At 49.1% G+C, this 22575-nt stretch overlaps 3 protein-coding genes across 5 annotated transcripts in view; 1 reads left to right on the forward strand and 2 right to left on the reverse strand.

Annotated features, from left to right (window-relative positions):
- dnm3b (dynamin 3b) overlaps nt 1-812 on the reverse strand; it is a gene marked incomplete at both ends in the record, with an annotated part of 11860 nt that extends 11048 nt beyond the window's left edge. Inside the window, one exon of the mRNA XM_084480810.1 lies at nt 389-812. Within this exon, the coding sequence (XP_084336936.1) occupies nt 389-812 (424 nt within the window). The remainder of the gene's footprint in view (nt 1-388) is intronic.
- Nucleotides 813-1447: 635 nt separating this feature from the next.
- LOC311360831 (peroxiredoxin-6-like) lies at nt 1448-7271 on the forward strand. The gene is made up of 6 exons (XM_084480927.1): nt 1448-1552; nt 2179-2335; nt 3534-3680; nt 4851-4997; nt 6994-7127; nt 7173-7271. Exons 1-5 carry the CDS (start codon nt 1461-1463, stop codon nt 7120-7122), a joined length of 672 nt encoding a protein of 223 aa, XP_084337053.1. The 5' UTR covers nt 1448-1460; the 3' UTR covers nt 7123-7127; nt 7173-7271.
- A 519-nt stretch (nt 7272-7790) lies between these two features.
- On the reverse strand, nt 7791-21286 carry fggy (FGGY carbohydrate kinase domain containing). 3 transcript variants are annotated; one of them, XM_084480946.1, is made up of 16 exons: nt 21220-21286; nt 20282-20488; nt 18701-18812; nt 18172-18323; nt 17725-17813; nt 15663-15778; nt 14634-14762; nt 12859-12962; nt 11549-11656; nt 11250-11311; nt 10423-10588; nt 10095-10169; nt 9822-9942; nt 9321-9415; nt 8672-8733; nt 7791-8558 (listed from the first exon to the last, which is right to left on the reverse strand). In XM_084480946.1, exons 2-16 carry the CDS (start codon nt 20477-20479, stop codon nt 8480-8482), a joined length of 1668 nt encoding a protein of 555 aa, XP_084337072.1. In that variant the 5' UTR covers nt 20480-20488; nt 21220-21286; the 3' UTR covers nt 7791-8479. The 3 variants fall into 3 exon arrangements, with proteins under 3 accessions (XP_084337072.1, XP_084337073.1, XP_084337074.1); XM_084480947.1 differs by lacking the exon at nt 21220-21286 and adding an exon at nt 21140-21212; XM_084480948.1 differs by lacking the exon at nt 10423-10588 and having other exon boundaries at nt 12855-12962.
- Nucleotides 21287-22575: the final 1289 nt, after the last annotated feature.

Below are 22575 nucleotides of genomic sequence, written 5' to 3' on the forward strand. Positions count from 1 at the left end.
GAATTGAAGCCATTGTTTTCTCACCTTTGCCCGTTGCTGTTGCCTTAACCACTCAGTTCTAATAATTGGGAGATTGTGACATTGATATTTTCTATGATTATTGATATTAATAGCAATTTGGGGGTTTTCGTGGTATAAAAAAACACCACACTATTGACTTGAAAGCGTAGGCTATACAATGATCGACTGAGTTGCTAAAAAGAATACAAACATTATTATATATATATATATATATATATATTCATATAGTGAATGAATAAATAAGTAAGGAAATAAGTAAATAAAATGCACTCACTGTTATCTAAGAGTTCAAAAATGCAACCCAATTGATAAAACCCTAATGAAATATACTTAAACGGACAGCCGCAGTCACACGAGCCAGACTCACCAAAAGCGAGATTCAACATGATCTCCTTCTCCGCCACGGTGTCCCCACGCAGCAGACTGTACAGTGTGCCAATAAACCAGGGGAGCGCGTGTCCAGAGACCTCCACCAGCCTCACCAGGGGCCGAATCCCCCCCCAGGACGACCCCTCGCAGGCGCACACGCCCAGTTTCTTGGAGATCCACAAATCCACCGCTAACATGAACCGGATCGTGATGGTGAATATCGTCTGTTTCAGACTTGACGCGTAATCGTCGCTCGGTGGTCCAAACACGGAGTAGGCGCAGCTGGAGCCCCTGCGGCGCGCGGGGCCGTCGGACAGAGAGCGGCGCCGGGCGGAGGTCGACGCCTCGTACCTACAGTGGGTCGCCGGGCCGCTGGTTCCAGAAATACTTCCACGACAACTGTTCCTCCTGGTGTTTATCATGTTTGTTCCTCTCCAACTTTCACCCAAAGTCCCTCGAAGTTGAATTGTATCACTCGTTCGGTCTGTTAAAAACGCGTAAAACGTTGGTGTCCAGAGAGAGGCGACATGGTCCGGAGAAATAAAATTTAATTCTGATTAATTCTGCCCTGGGCCGGTCTGGTCACGTGGGACACCGAGGAGACGCACTATACTCACAGGACGGAAATAAACCACAGTACCACGAGGACGTCTCAAAACGGTCCACATGTAGGTGTGTGTTGTTAATAAAGCCCGTTACAGTACCACGAGGACGTCTCAGTGTAGGTGTGTGTTGTTAATAAAGCCCGTTACAGTACCACGAGGACGTCTCACAGTGTAGGTGTGTGCTGGTCGTTATAGTGCCATTGTTATATATGCACTACCACTACAGTTAAGCATGGAACAAAACTGCAATTCAACAACAATCATGATGAGCCGGTGCCCCTTGTGTTTATGAAATAACAATTGATGGTTTCCTCACTCTAAGTCTACAAACGAATGTACACCTAATAGAGCCTAGCTGTCAGACGGTTGTAGTGATCTGGTTAGAAGGGAAACGCCCCCCCCCCCCCCCGTTCCCCCGTCATCACTGCTGCTACTGCGCCTGCGCGCTGCCCGCCCGCTGTGAAGATGCCTGGGTTACTGCTCGGAGATGTCTTCCCCAACTTCCACGCAGAAACCACGGACGGCTCAATTCAATTCCACGACTTCTTGGGAGACTCGTACGTCTATTTTTTTTATATTTCAAATGTTATTCTAGATTTTCTGGCGGCGTTTTGTAGCAGTTGTGTTTCACTGTTAGGCTCATTTCCTATTTTGGTGCGTTGCTTCTGCTTTTTACACATCCTTTTAAGTTAATGTTTACAAGCTACATTACTAATGATGTACATTACTATTATCATTATTATTAATGATGTACATTGCTATTATTATTATTACTAATGATGTACATTACTAATGATGTACACGACAGTAAGGTTCCAACCAGAACCTGTTATTTCAATAGGATTATTACAGACAACATGACAAAAGGCTCTTTGACCATAATCCATGTCACCAAGTTGAACTCAAACTTTCCAGGACTATATTGTATAAGAGCTGACAGACAAGACAGAAAAGGCTAGAATAATACACCCTTATCTTTACAAAGTGTTTGTATTGCACTGCAGTGGGATTTACATTTAGCAACAGTTCAACTAGCAAACCATTTCCTTCCTCTCTCTCTCTCCCTTTCCTCTCTCTCTGTCGCCCCCCCCCCCCCCCCCCTCTCTCTCTCTCTCTCTCGCCCTCTCTCTCTCCCCCTCTCTCTCCCTCCCTCTCCCTCCCTCCCCCCCCCCCCCCCCCCCAGGTGGGGGGTCCTGTTCTCTCACCCGGGGGACTTCACTCCGGTGTGCACCACTGAGCTGGGCCGCGCGGCGCGCCTGGCCTCCCAGTTCTCCCAGCGCGGCGTGAGGCTGCTGGCCCTGTCTGTAGACAGCCTGGAGGACCACCACGGCTGGGCCAAGGTGGGGGGGGGGGGTGTGAAAGAGGGAGGAGTCTGTATGCTTCTATTCACATTGACCCTTTACTAAAATATGAGTGACAGCGCTACATCAGTGACTCCACCCTCCCCAGTACATGTTTGACCTCTTAAACCTTGACCTCTTGACCTCTGACGTCCTACTGACGTCTGGAACAGCCTACAGTCATTCGGTTCATTATGTCCTCAGACACACACACACACACACACACACACACACACACAGTCATCAGAGACAGTACAAAGATGAGTCACTGTCATCACGTGCTTCTGTCTGAACCAAACGCCCACCAGCGACCTGCTCAGTATGATGAGGTAGTCCAGGGTCTACAGTCTGAGGGCATCTAGCAGCAGAGACCACAACCCCCCCTACCCCCCTGAGTAGGTTAAAGGTCATAGGTCATATATAGGTCGTAGCTGACATTCCTAGACCTCCTATTATCTGCTATATGTACTGATCCTTCATCCCCACGGCTACAAGCCCACGTTCAGCTGCACTGCAGGACGGGACAGAGGAGGCTTTGACAGCAGGACTCTGGACGGCTACTCGTCTGGAGACCGACTACCTCTGAGAGAGTGCTGGCCTGCTTATCGTTATCCATCATTCAATTAAAAGTCTCCTTTTGTGTCTCACAAAGTGACTATTTATTGTTAGACGGAGATCGGTGTAAAGTATGAAAGGTTTGCTACTCCCAGCTAAAAGGCTTTTCCAGAGAGGTGGATTTATAGTGGCTTGTATGTATATATGTATGTATATATATATGTATGTATATATATGTATGTATATGTATGTATGTATATATGTATTGGTTATCTTCATGTATGGTGAAGTATGATGTGGGTTTGGACAACGCTCCAGCTCCTCTGTGCCCGCTATGGGAGCCACTGCCTTTGTTCTTCTAGAAGGAGCGGTCACCTCTGCTCTCATCACTTTAACTCAGAGGTTCAGACGTCGTTCTCAGACTTACTGAGCGTTTGAATAATGAACAAACACGTGTTAGTGAGACAGCCCTGGTGACCCTCATGGATAATGAAGGTGAACGTGAGGTGGATAATGAAGGTGTTAGTGAGACAGCCCTGGTGACCCTAATGGATAATGAAGGTGTTAGTGAGGTGGATAATGAAGGTGTTGGTGAGGCGGCCCTGGTGACCCCATGCAGCTGAGCCAGTGTGTGTGTCTCCAGGACATCCTGGCCTACTGCAGCATGGAGGCAGAGTCCGCCCTGCCCTTCCCCGTCATCGCCGACCAGAAGAGGGAGCTGGCCCTGGCCCTGGGCATGATGGACCCCGACGAGAAGAGCCCGGACGGCCTGCCTCTCACCGCGCGCTGTGTGAGGACCTCCAGCCCTGTTCACTCCTACCTCTGCAGTGTCCCACATGATGCATGATTTACAGCTGTGAGCTCCGCACCGCCCAGCGGGCTGCAGACGTCCTGGTCCGGAGCAGAAGCTCTAACCTGGTCAGGTTAGAGCTCTAACCTGGCCAGAGTCAGGTTAGAGCTCTAACTTGACCATGTTAGAGCTCTAACTTGGCCAGGTTAGAGCTCTAACTTGACCAGGTTTGGTGAGGGCTCTGACTGACCAGATTAGAGCTCTAACCTTAGGTTTGGTGAGGGCTCTAACCTGGTCAGGTTAGAGCCCTCACCTGACCAGGTGAGAGCCCTCACCTAACCTGACCAGGTCAGAGCTCCAACCTGACCAGGTGAGAGCTCTCACCTGGTCAGGTTAGGTGAGGGCTCTAACCTGACCAGGTGAGGGCTCTAACCTGGTCAGGTGAGAGCTCTCACCTGGTCAGGTTAGGTGAGGGCTCTAACCTGGTCAGGTGAGGGCTCTAACCTGGTCAGGTTAGGTGAGGGCTCTAACCTGACCAGGTGAGAGCTCTAACCTGGTCAGGTTAGGTGAGGGCTCTCACCTGGTCAGGTGAGGGCTCTAACCTGGTCAGGTTAGGTGAGGGCTCTAACCTGGTCAGGTTAGGTGAGGGCTCTAACCTGACCAGGTGAGAGCTCTCACCTGGTCAGGTTAGGTGAGGGCTCTCACCTGGTCAGGTGAGGGCTCTAACCTGGTCAGGTCAGGTGAGGGCTCTAACCTGGTCAGGTTAGGTGAGAGCTCTCACCTGGTCAGGTGAGGGCTCTAACCTGGTCAGGTGAGGGCTCTAACCTGGTCAGGTGAGGGCTCTAACCTGGTCAGGTTAGGTGAGGGCTCTCACCTGGTCAGGTTAGAGCTCTGACCTGGTCAGGTTAGGTGAGGGCTCTAACCTGGTCAGGTGAGAGCTCTGACCTGGTCAGGTTAGGTGAGGGCTCTAACCTGGTCAGGTGAGGGCTCTAACCTGGTCAGGTTAGGTGAGGGCTCTCACCTGGTCAGGTGAGGTGAGGGCTCTAACCTGACCAGGTGAGAGCTCTCACCTGGTCAGGTTAGGTGAGGGCTCTAACCTGGTCAGGTGAGAGCTCTGACCTGGTCAGGTTAGGTGAGGGCTGGGTCCTCACTGAGCGCGTCCTGCTGCAGGTGTTCGTCATCGGGCCTGACAAGCGTCTGAAGCTGTCTCTGCTCTACCCCGCCTCCACTGGACGCAACTTCGACGAGATCTTGCGCGTGGTGGACTCGCTCCAGCTCACGGCCACCAGACGGGTGGCCACGCCCGCCGACTGGCAGGTAGAACACACACACACACGCGCACACACGCACACACACACACACACACACACACACACACACGCACACACACACACGGAACGTGCTCCCACTGGAGATAAGATTTGCCCAGTCGGCAGGCTGTTTCAAGGGTCAACTGAAGACTTTTTTGTTTAAAAGGGCTTTTGGGTGTTAGATGCTGTAGGATGTGACTCACCTTTTATTTAACATTGTTTTTGCCTCGACCCCCTCGGATCGATCAAGTGCCACCTGATGTTTTCCTATGTTGTTATCTGTGCTGTTACTATGTAATTTGCACAGTAATTTCTATATTTTATTGCCTATTGTTATGTACTGTATGATGGTTTTATCTATGTGAAGCACTCTGTGTATTCGTACTGAGAAGGGTGCTATACAAATAAAGTACTTACTTACTTACTTACACACACACACACGCGACTCCATCTGAAACCAGGAGGCTCTTTTTTGGGATGGATTAAAACGACGTCTGTGTTCGCTTTGCTTCTGCGGAAAGAAATCGTTCCTTTGGTTATCTTATAAATACATTTCTTTAATAAGATAATCATGACACATTAATAGCACTTTAAATGTTTTTGAAGTGTATATGCAATCAATAAATTAAAAGACAGACAAGACATGGACAAGCAATAAGTGACGCAAACACTTAGTGTGTGTGGAGGCAGAAGGGAGTGAGGTAGAGACTAAAACGAGGAGATAATATACCATGACTCTAGCCCTACAGGAAGTGATGTAATTAGGAGGTGACCTGGGGGTCAAGGACATTTGGGAGTGAGCTAGAGTGAGTGACGCATCCTGGGTAAAGTGGGCGTGTCCAGAACACATGATTGTGACGTACAACAAAATGTACGATCGTCAGTTCAAGAAAGAAATCCAACAGCGCTATTCATGTCCTGATATCCTGTTAAACTATGTGACCTTTAACCTTTGGAATGGATTATTATTAATATTATTCTGCAGGAGCAAAGCAAACATGAACTTGTGATCATAGAAATGTCATCCCTGAGTCGAAAATCTAAATCTTTATTGAAAGAACATCAGTTAGATAACCTGACAGCTCAGGTGACTAACATTACACAACTCACCAAAACATCCGGGCTGCGTGGTGTCAGTACATGAATCACCATGACAACGACAGGAAACGTTGAACACACTACACATCTTAGATTCACTGAATTATCTCCTAACGGGCGTTAGAGGGCTCGTTAAGAGAGGTCGGTGTGGAGCACATACAGCGACCTGTACCGTGGTTACCATGTTGAAACCATGGGCCTCTGCCCACACTGAGTAGGACCATCAACACCTCAACTATTCAGACTAACCCTAACCCTGACCCAACCGTAGGGCCAACAGTGGCATGGTGTTAATCATGTACCCATCAACACCTCAACTATTCAGACTAACCCTGACCCTAACCCAACCGTAGGGCCAACAGTGGCATGGTGTTAATCATGTACCCATCAACACCTCAACTATTCAGACTAACCCTGACCCTAACCCAACCGTAGGGCCAACAGTGGCATGGTGTTAATCATGTACCCATCAACACCTCAACTATTCAGACTAACCCTGACCCTAACCCAACCGTAGGGCCAACAGTGGCATGGTGTTAATCATGTACCCATCAACACCTCAACTATTCAGACTAACCCTGACCCTAACCCAACCGTAGGGCCAACAGTGGCATGGTGTTAATCATGTACCCATCAACACCTCAGCTATTCAGACAGTTAGGCCTAAACACCACAATTACTGTAAAACTAACGGAGGTAGATGTCATTTTTGATGTCTTGATGTATAAACTTACATGATGACACTATGACGTTCACTATAATAAGTATACATATAATGTACACGGTGCAACACATGACGGCTGTGTGTGTGTGTGCGCGTGTGTGTGTGCGCGTGCGTGTGTGCGTGCGTGTGTGTGTGCGCGTGTGTGCGTGCGTGTGTGCGTGCGTGTGTGCGTGCGTGTCAGCCGGGGGACAGTGTGATGGTCCCTCCCAGCATGTCGGAGGCGGAGGCCAGCGTCCTGTTCCCCGCTGGCGTGTTCACCAAGGAGGTGCCTTCTAGGAGGAAGTACCTACGCTACACCCCCCAGCCCTGAGGACCCCCCCACCACCCCCCAGCCCTGAGGACCCCCCCCAGCCCCCTACACCCCCCAGCCCTGAGGACCCCCCCCAGCCCTGAGGACCCCCCACCAGCCCCCTACACCCCCCAGCCCTGAGGACCCCCCACCAGCCCCCTACACCCCCCAGCCCTGAGGACCCCCCCCCAGCCCCCTACACCCCCCAGCCCTGAGGACCCCCCCCAGCCCCCTACACCCCCCAGCCCTGAGGACCCCCCCCAGCCCTGAGGACCCCCCCCCAGCCCAGACCCCCTACACACCAGGACCAGCAGCCCCCTACACCCCAGGACCAGCAGCCCCCTACACCCCAGGACCAGCAGCCCCCTACACCCCAGGACCAGCAGCCCCCTACACCCCAGGACCAGCAGCCCCCTACACCCCAGGACCAGCAGCCCCCTACACCCCAGGACCAGCAGCCCCCTACACACCAGGACCAGCAGCCCCCTACACCCCAGGACCAGCAGCCCCCTACACCCCAGGACCAGCAGCCCCCTACACCCCAGGACCAGCAGCCCCCTACACACCAGGACCAGCAGCCCCCTACACCCCAGGACCAGCAGCCCCCTACACCCCAGGACCAGCAGCCCCCTACACCCCAGGACCAGCAGCCCCCTACACCCCAGGACCAGCGGGCTCTTCTAACCAGGACCAGCGGGCTCTTCTAACCAGCCCATCATCCCAAAGAATGTAGAAAAGAAAGTTTGCCAAGCCATGTTTGTGACTGAGGTGTTTAGGATCCATAGAGCAGCCTTCAGACACAAAGGACGTCCAGAGGGCTCTCCATAAGGAGTAGTAGTTCACAACACTAAGCGTGGCTGTGTTTCTTGTCCCAGGGCCGCTAGGGGGCTGACCCCACTACTTTAATGCTCTGGTCACTAGTTTGACCTTTGGAGAAATGGGGATGCATTTGAATGTCCTTTTTCCACACGTTTGAGCACAGCAGTGGAGGTAAGGTGAACCATTAAAGAAGTAATGAGGTTAAACACTTGACTTTGTTCTAACATGTTTTCTGTGTAATGTTGTAGTTTGTTGTGGCTGATGTGTCGGCTCCGTTGTGTTCTGCTACCCTCTGTACTTTAGGAGGCAACATTCAATCAACTGTGTGATAAGAATATGTTGAGCAGGCTTTATTATGAACTGTGAAACCAGCGGTACGTTTGGCCCAATGCCATGGTCCAACGCACCACACAGGTGATGCAGCTGGTTCTTCTTCATTGGTCTTTCATCCGTTTCTTCTTGTGCTTCCAAAAACCTCTTTGGTTGACACATTGCGTAACAAGCTGTGCAATATGCACAAGGCTACGACGTTCCCACAGAGGTCCGGTCTGAGCTCTCCTCAGCCCTCCATGACAGCGCTGTACTCCCTCTGGTGGTGCCACAGCCGTAAGAACACACGGTACTTTCTCTCGTAGAAACTTGAAACAAAAGCACAAAAACACGGTCCGAGTTGTGGTTAATAATGAGCTTCATGTTGTTAACCGGGTCCTGGGGATACTAACTAGTGGTGTGGTGTTAACCAGCAGCTAACCTCTTTAGCTCTGGCTCCGGCCACACCACTTGTCCGACCCGGGCCATGTTCTTCATAGCGTCCTGCAGAAAGAGACGTTACCAGGGCACCACATGACCACCAGCCCACCGCGCTGCTCAGCCAGTCTCCATGTTGAGCCTGTACCGCTTAGGGGCCTTAAGGCTTCAGTCTGGGGTTGCAAAGAGCTGCCCTGTTTTACTGTGCCATCGATAAAGAAATAAATGAATACAACTCTTGATTCTGCTAGACTGTGTCTTGGTGGTTATTATAGTCTGGTTAAACTATAAGACATAACAAGTCAGGGCAGTTTAATGTGACCAGCTATAAACGCCTCGGTGCTTATTACCGAAGAACGGATGGACAGGTCACACACACACACACACACACACACACACACACACACACACACACACACACACACACACACACACACACACACACACACACACACACACACACACACACACACACACACACACACACACACACGCACACACACACACGCACACGGAATGGGGACCATGATGGATTAAGTGCACTGTGTTCTATCCCTTGAGAGATAGATAAATCTAATGGATGCTCTCTCCTCCTCTCCAGCAGGTGGCAGCAGAGTGTGTAACCAGTGTGTGTGTTGTGGTTGACACTACACCTGGATCGTTGTGTATTCTTGCGATGCACATGCACCGAGGATTGCAGCTCCAACCAAGACCGCCTCCGTCTGATGGGGAAGAACCACAGGGAGTCCTAGGAGACCAACAACAGAGCTTACCCCTCTGCTCCACAGACACCAGAGCTTACCCCTCTGCTCCACAGACACCAGAGCTTACCCCTCTGCTCCACAGACACCAGAGCTTACCCCTCTGCTCCACAGACACCAGAGCTTACCCCTCTGCTCCACAGACACCAGAGCGTACCCCTCTGCTCCACAGACACCAGAGCTTACCCCTCTGCTCCACAGACACCAGAGCGTACCCCTCTGCTCCACAGACACCAGAGCGTACCCCTCTGCTCCACAGGGGGCTGAGCTGAGGTTAGGGTTAGACACCAGAGCTTACACCTCTGCTCCACAGGGGCTGAGCTGAGGTTAGGGTTAGACACCAGAGCAGACCTGAGGTCAGCCGAGGTCAGGGTTAGACACTCCACAACATACCGGTGGTGTCGGCGTGAATCTGCACAAAAAGAGGGTTTTTGCTCAACCCCCCGCACAGGAAGAGGGTTGTGATGTCATGTCCTGCCTCGGTCATTGTCTCCAGGATGTGGCGCGTGCCGAGCTGAGGAGAACACTGGGTTAGGAGTCACTCGTTCACACTCATTCATTCAGTCATCGCTAAGCACTGAGGTGGGGGAATACAACAAGCACCTTGGAATGAGTAGCAGTGGAGTAAGACATGGACACATAGAGGAGAAAGGTCTCAGTACTCACAGCCAGAGCCTGCACAGTGGCCAGGTAGAGCAGGGCCAGGTCGTCCACGCTCTGGGAGAGGGACAGACCGCTCACCTGGGAGACGGAGACACACAGCATGACTTCCTGCTTTCAGTTTCCTGTTTTACTAGACCATGAAGAGGAGGAGGAAATCAATAAAAACAACAACAATGAAAAGAAGGAAGGTAGGAAGAGTTGTAAAAACGACAACAACTAAATACAAGAAGAAACGAGCACAGCAAGTCTAAGAGCCTGGCTGGTCACAGCTGTAGTGAAACGTGTCAGGAGCGTTGATGTTCTGTAACTGTGAGATGGCGTCCCACTTTACCATTCCCCGCAAACCGGGGTCGGCCAGCGGGGACCTGTTGCCGTGGAAATCGGGCCAGACGTGGAGAGAGGAGGCCAGCAGGGGGAGCGGGGAGGAGCGGCGCGCGGCCATGGCGCCCAGGTGTGTGTTCAGGTAGGAGTACACCTGATCACCAGGGAGGGGGCCCCTGGAGCGGAGCAGAGCACCGTCAGCGGACCACAGGGCACGGCTCACTGTCAGCAGACACTTCAATCCAGACGACGCCCTGGACCTCCAGAGCTCTGACCACAGCACAATTTGAATTTGCCCAGCGAGGTGTATCTGATGTAGGGCGGGGCCAACAGCGTTGCTGTTTTATCAACCGGATACGACAAGAGTCTAATCTACTGGTTAACTCCGCTGGTCGGGATAAGTCACCCCTTGTGTTCTTCTGATTGGTCATAGTGTTATCCAATTGCGTGCAGTGATATTTTCAAACGCCTGCTTGGTGCCGCCCCTGGAGTCGGGCCGTTCTCATCACTGGTTGACCCTACAGCTTCTAGACGTGTCTCTGGACCTCCAGGCTACTGCAGGGCATGAAGGAGCAGGTAGGGGCCGCTTGGGCCCTCCACCAACAGAGTGAGAGAGCCTCACAGCCTCGCCCACTTCAGTGGTTGGTCACCTGACCCCGGCTCCAGAGGGCCCCTAGCTAGTGGTGGCAGGACCACAGCAGCATGGCTCTGGACCCCGACCCCCCCCCCCCCCCCCCCCCGTCAGCCTGGATGAGCCCTGCCTGGTGCTTCATGACGTGTGTCTGTGGATGAAGCCATGTGCTACCATACAGACAGTACAGCCGTGGGGGTCCTGACCTGTGGTTGGAGAGCTCCTGGAGCTGGGCGAAGGCTGCGTGTCCCCTCACCACGTGGTCCACCTGCAGCACAGACACAACAGACCTGGTCCTGCTCATCACTCTTACTGCTGGTCACTGCTCTTGACGGTCAACTCCAAATGATGTGGCTAATGCCTGAACCATGAAGGTGTAATAACTGTCCAAAGGTATTAACTTCAATGGTTAAAAAGCAATGAATGAAATGAAGATTTACAACAACTGAAATCTCTTTCTATCAAACATGACGTAAGGCGCGTAGTGGGGAGGCGGGGTACGGACCAGGCGTCCGGTGGCGCTCTGCCCCCCCTCGTTGAGCCACAGGTCTGGGACCATGGCTGACAGGTAGGGGCCCCACACCCCAGGGACCAGCAGGGGCCCCGCGCTGACCTACAAACACAACAACACTCCATGTTACACACAGGAGGCAACAACCTGACACACTGGAGGATAATATACAGCTGTGGCCTCAACAACATATCACGTAACATATATATATATATATATATATAACTATATCTCCCAAACAAGAACCACAAGTCACCCTGTAGGCGTGGCTCATCTCCTGAAGAGAGATAAGAGAGATGTGATCCCAACCAAAGAGGAGCAGATGTTGTCTACGGTGACGTTGACCCTGTGACTTATCTGTAGGAGATGGTGTCAGTACTGTCCACACTGACTAACTCTTATCTGTAGGAGATGGTGTCAGTACTGTCCACACTGACTAACTCTTATCTGTAGGAGATGGTGTCAGTACTGTCCACACTGACTAACTCTTATCTGTAGGAGATGGTGTCAGTACTGTCCACACTGACTAACTCTTATCTGTAGGAGATGGTGTCAGTACTGTCCACACTGACTAACTCTTATCTGTAGGAGATGGTGTCAGTACTGTCCACACTGACTAACTCTTATCTGTAGGAGATGGTGTCAGTACTGTCCACACTGACTAACTCTTATCTGTAGGAGATGGTGTCAGTACTGTCCACACTGACTAACTCTTATCTGTAGGAGATGGTGTCAGTACTGTCCACACTGACTAACTCTTATCTGTAGGAGATGGTGTCAGTACTGTCCACACTGACTAACTCTTATCTGTAGGAGATGGTGTCAGTACTGTCCACACTGACTAACTCTTATCTGTAGGAGATGGTGTCAGTACTGTCCACACTGACTAACTCTTATCTGTAGGAGATGGTGTCAGTACTGTCCACACTGACTAACTCTTATCTGTAGGAGATGGTGGTGGGACGTCTGACTGACTCACATCAGGAGGAGGACGGCTTTAGGCTCCTCTCTACACACCACCATAACAACGTGTGATTGGCTGATCTGAAAGCTTCCAATCTATTGGACACACTTTAAGGACATCCATATATCATACGATATGTGCCATCTGGTGCATCAGTTTATCCAAAGTGTCAACAGCATGAGAACATTGTGTCCCAAATGGAGTTACAAGGAATCCACACTGATTCCATTCTACATTACGTTTAGGGGACATCATGTGTACCTTTGAGTACGGTGCAACTTAACTCTAATCTAAGGTTGCCTGTTTCCTGTATCACACTGTACTCCTGAGGCACACCTACAGCCATGTGACAGGAAGACGTCCCACAGACCAGGGCCATCCGGGAGGTGAGGGGCCGGTCTTCACATGGCAGGTCCCAGCCCGCCACGTCTGCTCCCAGCACCCCTGTAGACCACAGAGCACCACACACTACTATTAACCACCCCTGTAGACCACACTGTGTGTGTGGTTGTGTGTGTGTGTGTGTGTGTGTGTGTGTGTGTGTGTGTGTGTCGTGCCATGGCAGGTAGAACAACTATAAAGCGCTGTCTGCTAACCTTTGCCTCATACAACACTGTGTGATGGACAGAGGTCAGCTTGGGAGGTCAAAGGTGAGAGTTCATGAACTGTTTCACCCCCCCTCCAAACCACAACAGACGGCTAGAGCGCGTTGTGTTGACGGCATTGGGGTTAGACGCGGTGCTTCCAAAGGACACTGAATCTTACATACAGTTTCAGAGCTCAATAATGTAAAGATTGCATTGTAACGTGAACCATTTTACACTCAGCAGCTCCTCCATCAAACAGGTTAGACATCAAATGACAATCAAGAATTTGTGGCAAGTATGTGTAAGTTTGTTACTACATTTACACTGAGGGCGTTTAGCAATGCTTTTATCTAAAGCGACTTACAATAAGTCCATTTGTCAGAAGAAGGTGAAACAAGATATCTCTGTGGGTACAGTGAGGATGGACTCATAACAGACAGTGTTCATAACTAGTGTGCATTGCTCAGTATTCATAACGTCCTTATGAATACCTGGTTAATTTCAAACTAAGAGTTTACTAAATGTTGTTACACCGCCATCAATAAGTAATGTCCAACTAGTCCCACCTTAGTAATGCATGTGTAGAATCTAGGCAGTTAGTTAGTTAGTTAGTTAGTTAGTTAGTTAGTTAGTTAGTTTCAGAGCAGCATACATACAAACAAAGACACAGTGTAGCAATACTGTGTAGCACACAGATAACAAATAAACTAATAAACCCTCTTCCACATATACCACAGATAACAGATAAACTAATAAACCCTCTTCCACACACACCACAGATAACAGATTAAAACATACAGACCGCAGCAATCAGGACATCCATCCTTGTTGTCGCCTCAACCTATCGTCAACCCAGACGAGCTCTGGCCCAGGATGAGTTCACTGAATGTTAATGGAGTCATGGACTAGAATATTATATATATATATATATATATATATTATATAGGTTGTGTAGCGCAGTGTAGAGCAGGCCCCTCCCCCACTACTACATCCTTCTTTCATATGGCTGCTCCTCCTTCTCCATCACTACCACGTTACACCTGCTTATGGTGAAGGGTTGTATCAGCGCTGCCCAAACATTAATGATGACATTCCTCTGATCCGTCCTGACCAGCCGCCAGCCGCCCGCCCCGCCAGCCGGCCGTCAACACAACGTCTCTGCAGGCAGCCTGCGCTCCGAGGTCCTACACCGACACAAACGGTACCACCAACCACTCACAACCAACAGCAATAGTATTCCTACCAATCAGCGACGAGGGGCGGGTGTTGTGGGGTTTGCGCTGCGAGCTGCTGACCACCCAACATGGTCCAACCTTTAAGTGTTCCTCCGTCGTGCTATGTGGGGTCACACCCCTTTAGTAAGCTGTCACTCCAGACTGAGGTCTAGTGAAGACCAGAGCTGGGACTAAATCCTACAGCCTGGTTTATGGGATCTAGCTGAAGGATGGATACAGGTAGAGCGGAGGGCGGGGTTTGAACCCAGAGTGAGGGGGTCTTGGGGGGTCTTGGGGGGTCTTGGGGGGGGTACCTAGTCCTCCAGCGTGGGCGTCGATCAGGGAGGCGCCCACGGCCGTCCCGGGACTCAGGCCCAGATCAGCTGCAGCCTGCTGGGAGAGGCCCCCACCGAGCGGGGCCCCGGGGGGGCCCGTCTGGTTACCTGGACACACACACACACACACACACACACACACACACACACACACACACACACACACACACACACACACACACACACACACACACACACACACACACACACACACACACACACACACACACACACACACACAACTCGGATTAGAGATAGTGTACAATAGATGATATGATCTGAAGACTAATTCGAGATAGTGTACAATAGATGATCTGAAGACTAATTAGAGATAGTGTACAATAGATGATATGATCTGAAGACTAATTAGAGATAGTGTACAATAGATGATATGATCTGAAGACTAATTAGAGATAGTGTACAATAGATGATATGATCTGAAGACTAATTAGAGATAGTGTACAATAGATGATATGATCTGAAGACTAATTAGAGATAGTGTACAATAGATGATATGATCTGAAGACTAATTAGAGATAGTGTACAATAGATGATATGATCTGAAGACTAATTAGAGATAGTGTACAATAGATGATATGATCTGAAGACTAATTAGAGATAGTGTACAATAGATGATATGATCTGAAGACTAATTAGAGATAGTGTACAATAGATGATATGATCTGAAGACTAATTAGAGATAGTGTACAATAGATGATATGATCTGAAGACTAATTAGAGATAGTGTACAATAGATGATATGATCTGAAGACTAATTAGAGATAGTGTACAATAGATGATATGATCTGAAGACTAATTAGAGATAGTGTACAATAGATGATATGCTCTGAAGACTAATTAGAGATAGTGTACAATAGATGATATGATCTGAAGACTAATTAGAGATAGTGTACAATAGATGATATGATCTGAAGACTAAATAGAGATAGTGTACAATAGATGATCTGAAGACGTATTAACGAGGTGGCTGTGAAGGCCTCCTCCTACCGATCTTGCAGCAGTTGTCCTCCAGGAGGTCCTCCAGGCCGATGTCCGTCCAGAAGCTGTGGTCCCACCCACCGGACTGACAGTAGGTCCACTTACACACCAGAGTGCACAGGGACCTGGAGCACACACACACACACACACACACACACACACACACACACCAGTCAGTCACACACCAGAGTGCACAGGGACCTGGAGCACACACACACACACACACACACACACACCAGTCAGTCACACACCAGAGTGCACAGGGACCTGGACCACACACACACACACACCAGTCAGTCACACACACACACACACACACACACACACACACACACACACACACACACACACACACACACACACACACACACACACACACACACACACACACCAGAGTGCACAGAGATCTGGAGCACACACACACAGTCACCACAGGGTCAGACACACACCAGTCAGCCAGACACCAGTAGGTCAGACACCAGTAGGTCAGACACCAGTAGGTCAGACACCAGTCAGTCAAACACCAGTCAGTCAAACACCAGTCAGTCAAACACCAGTAGGTCAGAGACCAGTCAGTCAAACACCAGTAGGTCAGACACCAGTCAGTCAGACACCAGTCAGTCAGTGACCAGTCAGTCAGAGACCAGTCAGTCAAACACCAGTCAGTCAAACACCAGTAGGTCAGAGACCAGTCAGTCAGACACCAGTCAGTCAGCCCGTCCACTACAAGGTGTTCATATCATAAGCACACCGCCGTACCCTCAGTGGTATGAGCTTTAGATGGGATGCACTATGACAGAAATTAATACCTAATAATTAATCATTGTCATAATTAACTATGCACAAAAGTTATCCTTTTATTCCTACGAATCTTAAATTGCATTGTTTCTGGTATCTGCCATAATGTGAAGTATCGGGAAATGGCCAGAAAATAGTAATATTAATATATGAAAATAGTAATATTAATATATGAAAATAGTAATATTAATATATGAAAATAGTAATATTAATGTATGAAAATAGTAATAAAAATCGTAATATTAATATATGAAAATAGTAATATTAATGTATGAAAATAGTAATATTAATATATGAAAATAGTAATAAAAATCGTAATATTAATATATGAAAATAGTAATATTAATGTATGAAAATAGTAATATTAATATATGAAAATAGTAATATTAATGTATGAAAATCGTAATATTAATATATGAAAATAGTAATATTAATGTATGAAAATAGTAATATTAATATATGAAAATAGTAATATTAATGTATGAAAATAGTAATATTAATGTATGAAAATAGATATATTAATGTATGAAAATAGTAATATTAATGTATGAAAATAGTAATATTAATATATGAAAATAGTAATATTAATAGTAATATAAATTTATGAAAATAGTAATATTAATATATGAAAATAGTAATATTAATGTATGAAAATAGTAATATTAATATATGAAAATAGTAATATTAATGTATGAAAATAGTAATATTAATATATGAAAATAGTAATATTAATGTATGAAAATAGTAATATTAATGTATGAAAATAGATATATTAATGTATGAAAATAGTAATATTAATATATGAAAATAGTAATATGAATGTATGAAAATAGTAATATGAATGTATGAAAATAGTAATATTAATATATGAAAATAGTAATATGAATGTATGAAAATAGTAATATGAATGTATGAAAATAGTAATATTAATATATGAAAATAGTAATATGAATGTATGAAAATAGTAATATGAATGTATGAAAATAGTAATATTAATATATGAAAATAGTAATATGAATGTATGAAAATAGTAATATGAATGTATGAAAATAGTAATATTAATATATGAAAATAGTAATATGAATGTATGAATGTCCCCCGGTTTGACTCACTCTCTTCATTCCTTGCGGCGGCTAGTGACCCTAACGCTAGTGCCAAAATGACCTTCAATAGTTCATGTTCTTTTTTCCTAATAAGGCTCATGAAGGAGATAATCCCTATGGGCCAAACGGTGAACTGAACCATGTGGCTGTAACGTCCTCCAGGTCCTCACCTGGTCAGGGAGCCCGTCGCCTTGAAGGACAGGAAGTCAGGCAGGTCCAGGAAATGACCCGCCTCCACCCAGCAGCTGTCCCTCAGGTTCTGGTGAGCGCACGCACACGCACACACACACACACACACACACACACACACACACACACACACACACACACACACACACACACACACACACACACACACACACACAGTTTCCCTCACTGGCCGTTTTGGTTCAACAGGTAACGTCCAACGTTTGCTGACCAGCAGCTAGTGGCTGATAGGGTTAGGAGCCCAGGAGGGGCCCCTGCTCAGGGGCCCAGGAGGGGGGCCACTGTGAGCCCAGGAGGGGCCCCTGAGCAGGGGCCCCTCCTGGGCTCACAGTGGCCCCCCTCCTGGGCTCACAGCGGCCCCCCTCCTGGGCCCCTGCTCAGGGGCCCAGGAGGGGCCCCTGTGCCCTCACCTCTTTGAGCCACAGCAGCTTGGGGGCCTGCATCTCGGGGGACATGACCCCGCCCAGGCGCTCCAGCGCCCGGTGGCCGGTGGCGGTGATGCGGGCGGCCTGCTGCTCTGCGCGGTGGTCCATCCACATCACCACGTTGTGCTGCCGGGGCCCTGGGGCCCGGGGACACGGGTTAGAGTCCGGAGGGATCACCACAGTACACATCAAACACCCTAGGGTTATCCATACCTCATACATTACGTCAATACTATCTTAATATTGTCTTCACACATTAAAGAATAGCATCATCTGAGAAATGTGTTGTGGTGTAAACTTGGCTTTGTGTTGGTATGTGTGTAAGTGTGGATTTTTTCAACTTATTTCAATATATTCCCGACTGAGTCGACAGTTATGGGTTCATTTGGGGTATACTCGACTCAAGTTATCTTTTGTAACCTTTTTTACCTCAAAGTTAAACCCATTATAAATTGAGCCCAATCTTGACCTTCAATCATCACCTCCATAACTATGGCAACCTATGGCCACCTACCATTCTTGTTGACAGGCACAGGCTGGAAGTCCCTGTCCAACACGACCAGAGAGCAGGTGGCGTCGAACCCGATTCCCCGGATCTGGCTCTTGTCCACACCCTGTGTCACTCTCTGAGGGAGACACACAGGGTCAGTCCACTGAGGTGTAGCTGAACTGATACCATAGAGCTGTGAGCAGGGCCTTGACACTCCGTGCTCATCAAATCCAGCCGCTCACACTCGCAAAGAGAAGCATCCACGAGCTGAAAGCGCCGTCGCGAGAGAGCATTCGTACTCCTGAGAAGCCAAAGCGACCCTGGAGCCCGGGGCAGAGCCGGGTTAGAGCCGGGTTAGAGCCCGGGTTAGAGCCGGGTTAGAGCCCGGGTTAGAGCCGGGTTAGAGCCGGGTTAGAGCCGGGTTAGAGCCGGGTTAGAGCCCGGGTTAGAGCCGGGTTAGAGCCGGGTTAGAGCCGGGTTAGAGCCGGGTTAGAGCCCGGGTTAGAGCCGGGTTAGAGCCCGGGTTAGAGCCGGGTTAGAGCCGGGTTAGAGCCCGGGTTAGAGCCGGGTTAGAGCCGGGTTAGAGCCGGGTTAGAGCCGGGTTAGAGCCCGGGTTAGAGCCGGGTTAGAGCCGGGTTAGAGCCCGGGTTAGAGCCGGGTTAGAGCCGGGTTAGAGCCGGGTTAGAGCCGGGTTAGGGCCGGGTTAGAGCCCGGGGGGGCCTTGTCTCTCTAGAGCATTGAGGGGGTCTTGTCTCTCTAGAGCATTGAGGGGGCCTTGTCTCTCTAGAGCATTGAGGGGGTCTTGTCTCTCTCTAGAGCATTGAGGGGGTCTTGTCTCTCTAGAGCATTGAGGGGGCCTTGTCTCTCTAGAGCATTGAGGGGGTCTTGTCTCTCTAGAGCATTGAGGGGGTCTTGTCTCTCTAGAGCATTGAGGGGGTCTTGTCTCTCTAGAGCATTGAGGGGGCCTTGTCTCTCTAGAGCATTGAGTGGGGGTCTTGTCTCTCTAGAGCATTGAGGGGGCCTTGTCTCTCTAGAGCATTGAGGGGGTCTTGTCTCTCTAGAGCATTGAGGGGGCCTTGTCTCTCTAGAGCATTGAGGGGGTCTTGTCTCTCTAGAGCATTGAGGGGGTCTTGTCTCTCTAGAGCATTGAGGGGGTCTTGTCTCTCTAGAGCATTGAGGGGGTCTTGTCTCTCTAGAGCATTGAGGGGGCCTTGTCTCTCTAGAGCATTGAGGGGGCCTTGTCTCTCTAGAGCATTGAGGGGGTCTTGTCTCTCTAGAGCATTGAGGGGGTCTTGTCTCTCTAGAGCATTGAGGGGGTCTTGTCTCTCTAGAGCATTGAGGGGGGGTCTTGCGAGGCCGTATTGGTGCCAGAGGAGCAGTAATGTTCCCTCCCAAGGACGTGTTGCTCGTGGATACTGTTTTGTGGGCTCACATCATGTTCACACACATGTTTTTATGTGTACGGGAACCAATTATTAGGTGATTGATTTTGACCTTTCGGGGTTTAGTTCCCCATTAAACAATGTAGAAGACATCCGATTTATTCCAATTGACCCAACTTTAAATTTGAAAAAGGCCTATAAATGGTTTAGTAAAACACGTTACCTTGACGAGTTGGCAGCAGGTGGCCCATATCTGGCTGGAGGCCTGGACGTAGTGCCCCGCCTGGGGCTCCCACACGCTGATGGCCTCCTGGCAGCTGGTCTCCAGCCGGCCGTCCCTGGTCACCAGCGCCGCCCGGACCCCCGCCGTGCCCACGTCCACCCCCACGAAGTACACCTCATCTGGGGCTGCCCCGTCCATCAGACCCCCCTGGAACCAGAGGTCAGGGGTCAACCACAGACAGGGTCAACCACAGACAGGGTCAACCACAGACAGGGAGGGAGGGGTTAACCACAGACAGGGAGGGAGGGGTTAACCACAGACAGAGAGGGGTCAACCACAGACAGGGTCAACCACAGACAGAGAGGGGTTAACCACAGACAGGGTCAACCACAGACAGGGTCAACCACAGACAGAGAGGGGTTAACCACAGACAGGGTTAACCACAGACAGGGAGATGTTGGTTCAAACAGCAGCCCGTCAGTCAAACAGCAGCCCGTCAGTCAAACAGCAGCCCGTCAGTCAAACAGCAGCCGTCAGTCAAACAGCAGCCCGTCAGTCAGTCAGCAGCCCGTCAGTCAGTCAGCAGCCCGTCAGTCAAACAGCAGCCCGTCAGTCAGTCAGCAGCCCATCAGTCAAACAGCTGTAATCATGAATGACGTTCAACGTTAATAACTAATCCCATTTCTCCTGCCGTTACTTTTTGCTTCCTCCGCTTTATATTTCCCTTGTTCTCTAATTTATACTAATAACATAGGATAACACCTTATAGATATTACACAATCCAACGAATGACAGATTCTGGTATACTTTACCAATGCGATATAGGACACTGTGATGAATGTTATTATTTTAACTTACCACGAATCTAACCGAGACTTGAACGTGCCGTTCTATTGATCAGAACAGAAGCACAGCTCAGGCCATGAAGTGAACCTTACCAGTGTCGATCAGTTCCAACGACAGCAGCCGGACGCGGCGCTGCTCACCGGTTAAAGCAGAGCCACTAGAGGAGGACTCTGGTTGAAGACCACTGGGGCGGATGTACGGGAGGCCGGCTGGGCCAAAAAGCATTTCATCGCAAACCAAAATGAGGCGTAGAAAACAATGCGGTCAAAATGAAATGAATCACCTAAAGTTGTCAAAAACTTTCTCGCAAAGTGCTAACAATAATACGTTGGCCGTTCATGCATAATTATCCGTCTCATTAAATTGATTTGTAACTATTAATGTCCCTCTCCTCGCTCTTCCTTCCTTCCTCCCTCCCTTCCTCCCTCCCTTCCTTCCTTCTTCCTCCCTTCCTTCCTTCCTTCCTAAACAGTAATATTGTGTGTTTGTGTAAGCGTGGTAGTATTAACTTTTGGAGTGACTGGGTGAAACAGGGCTACGTGAGCTTCACTTGTGGCTGTATGGGAGCCAGACTGTTGCTGCTATAAACTTAACAATGAACAAGAACTCACAATCCAGCCAATCCACAGAAACACCCAACATCCGTCTCTATTATAGCGTAGTCATGTGGAATCTATCTGCCGCTGGGGTTGGTTGGGAGGGGGGGGGGGGGGGGGGGGGGGGGGGGGGCAGATAAACAGCTGTCCAGGGGGACTCTCACGATGACCTGACGATTGTTTGGAGGTTGGGAGTCACGAACGCAGGAGAGGAACTGAACTAAACAGCAGGAAGAGCAGAGGCCCCCATCGTGTGTGTGTGTGTGTGTGTGTGTGTGTGTGTGTGTGTGTGTGTGTGTGTGTGTATGTTTGTATGTATTGTTGCTTTGACGTGTATATGAACCTGTGTTTCTCTTAAGAAATGTTCAAATACCAGCCATTAACACCTGCATTGAGAGTAGGTGGTTATAGCACACAACTAGTTGGACAACTTGGACATGTTCATAGACTCTGTGGTAGAGGATTGCAAATTGCTGGACTCAGTAAGAAGAACTCAAACAGCCAAATACTGCTCTGTGTCAGCAGTCATACAGTCTGCATCTCGACCCATTTATCTCTTATATTACCCTTTATCTCTACTGATTCACTGGGCTGTGGATACCTGCACAGTGTTTGTGTTGTTGTGTGAGACATAACAGGCTCTTAATTAATCATTTGGATGCTATGGTGTTGTAATATTGGTCATTACAAATAAATGAATCAAATGTGTGTGTGTGTGTGTGTCTCAATGCCTTCATGCGTCGTGGTGTGTGTGTGTGTGTGTGTGTGTGTGTCTCAATGCCTTCATGCGTCATGGTGTGTGTGTGTGTGTGTGTGTGTGTCTCAATGCCTTCATGTGTCGTGGTGTGTGTG

This window comes from Micromesistius poutassou (assembly GCF_964030765.1).
Source record: "Micromesistius poutassou genome assembly, chromosome: 16".
Taxonomy (NCBI): domain Eukaryota; kingdom Metazoa; phylum Chordata; class Actinopteri; order Gadiformes; family Gadidae; genus Micromesistius; species Micromesistius poutassou.